This window comes from Moschus berezovskii, chromosome 18 (assembly GCF_049115385.1).
Source record: "Moschus berezovskii isolate FMDL1 chromosome 18, NW_MosBer_1.0, whole genome shotgun sequence".
Lineage (NCBI taxonomy): Eukaryota > Metazoa > Chordata > Mammalia > Artiodactyla > Moschidae > Moschus > Moschus berezovskii.
The window spans coordinates 74,397,199-74,404,110 of record NC_142477.1 but is presented as its reverse complement, the minus strand read 5'-3'; the positions used below and the strand labels follow the sequence as shown (position 1 = coordinate 74,404,110).

General features: G+C 47.8%; 1 protein-coding gene across 1 annotated transcript; it reads left to right on the top strand.

The window, feature by feature from the left end:
• Positions 1-274: 274 nt before the first annotated feature.
• SMIM23 (small integral membrane protein 23) lies at positions 275-6,147 on the top strand. Its single transcript, XM_055421698.2, has 4 exons — positions 275-352; positions 5,383-5,434; positions 5,632-5,690; positions 5,935-6,147. Exons 1-4 carry the CDS (start codon positions 275-277, stop codon positions 6,145-6,147), a joined length of 402 nt encoding a protein of 133 aa, XP_055277673.2.
• The last annotated feature ends 765 nt before the right edge of the window (positions 6,148-6,912 follow it).

The following is a 6,912-nucleotide window of genomic DNA, read 5'->3' as shown; positions in this document are numbered from 1 at the left end:
TGCATTTTATTAAAGATTTGAAAATACAGAAGAAAAAGGGTCAGAAAAATCACCATCCTGAAATACAATCTTTCAGTGTGTTTCTCTTTCTGGTCTTTGTTTTTTTATCTTTGTGAAAGGCAAGTCAGGGCTAACCAACATGGTGGTGCAGGCTGGGGGCCTGACTGTCCCCACCTTCTGTGACATCAGAACTCACGGCCTGAGAGATGCTTGGTGGCCAGAGGCCGGGGAGGTGGGGGTACCCTCTTCTGTCCAGGCAACCTGACCTGAGGCCATGGTGGTCCACCAGGTGGGCAGCAGGGGCCGAGTGGCAGCCGAGAGAAGGGGAAGTCGCTGTGAGGACAGGAAGCAGGTGAGCCAGACCAGGGGACATGGCTCTCCTCCCATCTGGGCCCCCTTGGATGCTCCAGGCAGACTGTGAGGCCCTCAAAGTCAGGCACAGGCTTTCAGCCTGACTCTCCCTAGAGCCCAGCCTGGTGGAACACAATACAGGGACTCTGGAGCTTCTTCTCGAAGCCGTTACTGACACCTTATCAGTTCTCACACTGCCAGCAGAAGGAATGCCCCAGAAGGACTTGGAGTCTATTTAGCTTCCTGTTGTATCCCGAGTGCCTAGGTTAGTGCTTGGTGCATAACAGGTGCTGAACGAACGAACAACTGAACCAAAATAGAATACTATACCTAGATTAGAGAGGCCTTGGAGCCTTTGTTCTAAGGGCTGAGATTCAAAACTCACATAGGATTTTGTCAAAATGGAAAATGTTAGCACTTGTGTGCACAGCCTGGTGCTTCTACTCCTCTCTCTTGCATGTCTTAACATTCCCGAGAGGCAACTATTATGAACTTCATTCACACATGGGTAAGGTGAGATTGGAGAGTCCAGACAGCAGAGACACACTGGGATTTGAAACCAGGTCCCCCTGATTCCAGCACCCTTAGCAAGGTGACCCTGCACTGCACTGCCTGCCAGATGGGGAAGTGAGCGGAAGATGGGAAAGGCGGTGGGGACGGTCAGCTGGGCACTGCACACAGTGGAAAGGGGTAGGATTTTATCCCGAGATTACTAAGCAGCCATTGCAGGGGTTTAAGCAGAGCAATACATGACTGACCTGTACATGTTTTCAAAAGATCTGTTCACTTATACGCTTAATACACCTTTCGACTTCTTTATGCTTGACCTCACTGCGAGATGGAGGCCTTGTGGGGCTCCGGCTGTGCTGCAGTTTTTGCTGAAAAGTGTTCCTCTAATACCAAACCTTAGGAATGCTCCTTCTAGAAAAGTCATGTAAGTTTTGTGGTTCAGGGAACGCTGACACTCTCATTTCCCTCCTAGAGAGTCATACAGCTCCTTCACAAAATGAAGGCTCCGACGAGTCCTACAGCAAGGAAATCCACATAACTTAACCACAGTATTTCCCAAACTGATTCAACTACAGAGGCCCTGTTTTGCGTTCTTGAAAGACCTTATAGCATATATCAAAATCCATTTTACAGGGACTTCTGTAGGGGACATGGGTTCAACCCCTGGTCAGGGAGCTAAGATCCCACATGCTGAGTGGTGTAGTCCAAAAACAAAGTTAAAAAAAAATCCATTTTACAAGTGAATAAACTGAGGCTCAGATAGAAGAAATGGTTAGGCTCAGACTCCACAACAGCACAAGAGAAGGACTAAAACTTAATTTTAGTCCGTTTTTCCTGTTTTTTATCTCACTCGGCACAAAAAAACAAACAAAAAGCCAACTTAGCAGCAAGCATGCAGATCAAGACATCATCCTGTAAAGCACATTGACAGAGGAATAGTTAAAGAAATAGAAGAATGTGCAGACCACGGAATGTTCATCAACCATTATAAACAATGAATCAGTCTGTGTTCTTAGATAGGGTTTCCTTGGTGGCTCAGCGGTAAGGAATTCACCTGCAATGTAGGAGACGTAAGTTTGATCCCTGGATCGGGACGATCCCCGGGAGAAGGAACTGGCAACCCACTCCAGTATTCTTGTCTGGGAAATCTCATGAACAGAGGAACTTGGCAGGCTACAGTCCAAGGAGTCGCAAAAGAGTCAGATACTACTTAGCAACTAAACAACAACAACATGTTCTTAGATAGTCTCAGGGAATATTGTTAAGAAAAGAAAAAAGTGCCCTAATCCACAATGATTTCACATTGGGTGTCCACAGCCAGGCAGTTTCTACCCAGATCAAAGTATAGAGCATTTCCAAGACTCCTCCAAGGTCCCTCGCAGCTCATACCCCATAACCACGGTTCCGAGTTCTAGCATCACAAATGAGTTTTGCACATCCCTGAATTTCATGAATTCGTGGAGTAGAATCAGACAGTGTGCCCCTTCATGTCTGGCTTTTTTCACTTCTAGTGTGTCTGTGAGATTCAGTCACATTGTTACTATGCAATTTATTTTTATTTTTAAAGTTAATAGCAATTATAATGTTGCTAGTATATATATTTTTAAAAACTATCCAGGGAAGAAACAAATTATGCAAATCTCTTTATCTTCTTTGTTTGTGGTAGCTGGTCTAAATCTTACTTCACAAACTCAGATACCTAAGAAATGTATTATTTCAAGTCAAATTAAATCTGATTTAACCCACATCTAGTGAGTTGGAAGGAAAGTCAATGTCGGTCACTACTGTCTCAGCCCTAATCCTCTCTCCACCTCTGTTGGCCTGACTTGGTCACTATCTCAACTCACATTGTCTGTTGAAAGCAGGAGTCTATAAATATCCTGTGCTAAGACTGGACATGGAACAACAGACTGGTTCCAAATAGGAAAAGGAGTGCGTCAAGGTTGTATATTGTCACCCTGCTTATTTAACTTCTATGCAGAGTACATCATGAGGAACGCTGGGCTGGAAGAAGCACAAGCTGGAATCAAGATTGCCGGGAGAAATATCAATAACTTCAGATATGTAGATGACACCACCCTTATGGCAGAAGGTGAAGAGGAACTAAAAAGCCTCTTGAGGAAAGTGAAAGAGGAGAGTGAAAAAGTTGGCTTGAAGCTCAACATTCAGAAAACAAAGATCATGGCATCTGGTCCCATCACTTCATGGGAAATATGGGGTAACAGTGGAAACAATGTCAAACTTTATATTTTTGGGCTCCAAAATCACTGCGGATGCTGATTTCAGCCATGAAATTAAAAGACACTTACTCCTTGGAAGGAAAGTTATGACCAACCTAGACAGCATATTAAAAAGCAGAGACATTACTTTGCCAACCAAGGGCCATCTAGTCAAGGTTATGGTTTTTCCAGTGGACATGTATGGATGTGATAGTTGGACTGTAAAGAAAGCTGAGCACAGAAGATTTGATGCTTTTGAACTGTGGTGTTGGAGAAGACTCTTGAAAGTCCCTTGGACTGCAAGGAGATCCAACCAGTCCATTCTAAAGGAGATCAGTCCTGGGTGTTCATTGGAAGGACTGATGCTAAAGCTGAAACTCCAATACTTTGTCCACCTCATGCGACGAGTTGACTCACTGGAAAAGATTCTGATGCTAGGAGGGATTGGGGGCAGGAGGAGAAGGGGATGACAGAGAATGAGATGGCTGGATGGCATCACCAACTCGATGGAGGTGGATTTGAGTGAACTCCGGGAGTTGGTGATGGACAGGGAGGCCTGGCGTGCTGTGATTCATGGGGTCGCAAAGAGTCGGACATGACTGAGCAACTGAACTGAACTGAAGACCTCCCAGCCACACCGTGAGGCCATCAGGAGAGGGTGACGGGCCCCTCGCAGACTCAGACTCTCCGTCTACCTTCTCCCACCTCTCCAAAAGGCTCTCACTTTTCTCCCTCCCTGATCCTGGCATGCCCACCAAAATCTCCTAGATTGTCTTGGACTGATCCAACTGTGAGGGAGCAATGTTGTCTTCAGGAAGCCATTTCATTCCTGCACCAAAACCCCAAGGGGTAGACTTTCATTTCCGGCTTTAATATAGTAACCGGGTCCAAACTGGCCCTCACATTCATTGTAAGCGGCCATAAAATTGACAAAAATATACAAAGCAACTATTTTCAGGTGAGGGCAAAGGACAGCACAAAAGTACAATCACTGAGAGGAAAAATAAAGGATGGTTGCCTCAACTCCTTCTCCACAATGGCTGCTTCGAGAGCTAGAGGGCAGACAGAGCTCAGCAGTCCTGCTGCGCTGCAGAGAGTCTGGGCAGGCAGAGCTGCCAGCCTCTGGAGGACAAGGCCTTGGAGAGAAAGAAGGGCTGTGTGCTGACGGCACCCCGGCCCAGGTGGGGATCGCCACGTTCTTCGACTGTGGGCCGGGATGTGCATGCAAAGGATTGGCTCATCCATGGCTTACCATAGGGCAGCTGCTCTGGGGCTGAGAGCAGAGACACTGGAAACCCAGTTGTGCTGGAGGCAGATGGAATTCTGAGCCAGCAAGAACCAAGAAACTCCTTAACACCACAGGCATCCATTTGAGAGCACGCATATCACACATGTATCTGCACACACACACGGTCTATATTCATACACTACAATGTTACTCATCAATAACCCCAAGCCCCCAAACAGGCAGATGTCTCAGAAGCATTATATTGAGTAAAAGCGCAACAAAAAAGAATGTGATACGTGATTTCATTGATGTGAACTTACAGGACAGGCAAACAGAGTGACAGAGAACAGAGGAGCTGTTCCCTACTTCAGGGTGGGGGGGAAGAGGGAGTTGGCCGCGAAAGCACATAAAGGAATGTTCTAGGATGATGGAAATGTTCTGTATCTTCACTGGGTGACACTCCACAGGTATGTAGTAGTATGTGTTCAGTCATGTCCCGACTCTTTGCAACCCCATGGACCGCCAGGCTTCTCTGTTCATGGGATTTTCCAGGCAAGAATACTGGAGTGGGTTACCATTTCCTTCGCCAGAGGACCTTCCCAACCCAGGGATCGAATCTGTATATCTTGCGTTGGCTAGTGGATTCCTTACCTCTGAGCCACAAGTACAGACACTGCTCCACCACTAAGTCGCTCTGATTGTTTGCGACCCCATGGACTAAGTATAGACATTACAGTGCTTGTAAAATGTGCTTTTTATCATACATGAATTATACCACAATAAAGCTGACTTTTTTAGAGAGTATTTAAAACAAAAAAACAAAAGGCAAAAGTGAGGCAAATAATGAAAATAAAGGTAAGCCTTCCTTCTCACCAGGGACAAAGGAGGGAAAACACCGATGAAATGTCAGCAGGCCGCCCTGTTACCTAACCCCGTGGTTCTGTGGGTTTTGTAGCAAGCACGTGTGACTCAGATAAACAGAAACAGTGAGTCCCCATTCCCAGCCCCCTGTGAGGGAGGCAGGAGTGCTCGTCCGCCTTCCGGGGCCTCACCTCCTCCTCTTCTTGCCCCCAGACGCTGCTGGCACTGCTGGTCCTGGTGCTGTATGTGGGCACAGGGATATCAGGTGAGCACTGGGGCATCCGAGGCGGGAGAAGCAGAGAGAACACATTCGGGGGCGCAATCTGAAGCTGGCTGCACACCAACAGGACCTCCACAGCTTGCCTTCTCCCATCCTCTTCATCCCCCTGGGATGACCATCCAAACTGATTCCAACTCCTGCTCCTTTACCTTAGTAAGAGGTGGTGTTCATACCTGTTTCAGGAAGAAGTTGGGAGGTGTCAGAAAGGATCAGAGAATGTAACTACCCTGTGACTTCCCAGGTAACATATTCAAGAAGGGACCTTAAGCTTGGCTGAGGACGTCTGAGAAGGCTTTCCGTAGGTGTCATGGATGAACTGGGCCTTGAAGGATATGTAGGAGTTGGTCTGGTGGAGAGAAGGTGGGGATGGGTACTTGGAGCAGAAGGAAAGCATAGCAAAGGCTTGGGGAGCTTTTAGAAACCAGCACAGCAAGAGAGGTCTACAGGAAAACGCTCAAGATACAACCTTGGTGTCTGCCTTTTAGGTGTTTGAATACCAGACCAGTGACTCCCCAGAAGAGCCGATCAAGGTCATGAGGACCTGGTTGAAAGAGAACTTGCATGTTTTCTTGGAGAAGCTAGAGAAAGAGGTGCAAGAGCTGGAGCGGCTGGTACGGGACCTGGAGGAATGGCTGGATGCCCTCCTGGGAGAGGGGCACCCAGAGGACCTCTGCTCCACCCTCAGAAATCACCTGTGAGGGCAAGGGCTGGGACCTAGGCAGGAGGCCAAGTGGAGAAGGGAGTGAATATTCCAGGAGATCCTCTAAGGAGGGCTGAGCTGTGGCACTTGAAGTTCAAGCCAGCCAAGAAAATAAAACAGTTGAGACACTAAAAACTGTTGGCACCACTGCTGGTCCATGAAATGACGCTAGTGGTAAAGAGCCAGCCTGCAGTGCAGGAGACAGAAGAGACGTGGGTTTGATCCCCGGGTCGGGAAGGTCCCCTGGAGGAGGAAACGGCAACCCACTCCAGTGTTCTTGCCTGGAAAATGCCATGGACAGAAGACCCTGGTGGGCTACAGGCCCTGGGGTCGCAGAGTCGGACAGGACTGAGCAGCAGGGCTGATGCACGCAAGCTAGGACCAGGTGAGAGACACGCTCCTGCAGAGCAGGACTCTGGCACAACAGCAGCCTCAGGGCCAGCCACAGGCACTGGACCCTTCCTCCACTTCCTGAGTCACTGCACAAAGTTCCTCAGCCTCTCTGAGACAAAACTGTCTCAGTAGTAAGAATCCAGGAAACAAACGGCTTCACGGGGTTACAGAGAGGATGAAACGTGTGTCTGCAGTGTGTGTTTGCCATACAATAGGTGCCTGCTAAACAGTTCTTCCTTTTTCACATTCCTTTTCCTTCCTCCTTAGAAGTTAGCAGGAGAGGCTGCTCTGGAGTATAGAGACAGTATATGACAACTCAGCCTTCTGACACTACTGGTAGAAGCATAAGCTTTCGGAGCCCTTCTGGAGG

Bases quoted from the DNA above. Each gene is read 5' to 3' on its own strand.
- SMIM23 (XM_055421698.2), top strand. From the start codon at position 275: ATGGTGGTCCACCAGGTGGGCAGCAGGGGCCGAGTGGCAGCCGAGAGA. The intron at 353-5,382 runs GTGAGCCAGACC...TCTTGCCCCCAG, and splicing joins GCTGTGAGGACAGGAAGCAG to ACGCTGCTGGCACTGCTGGT. The intron at 5,435-5,631 runs GTGAGCACTGGG...TACCTGTTTCAG, and splicing joins TGTGGGCACAGGGATATCAG to GAAGAAGTTGGGAGGTGTCA.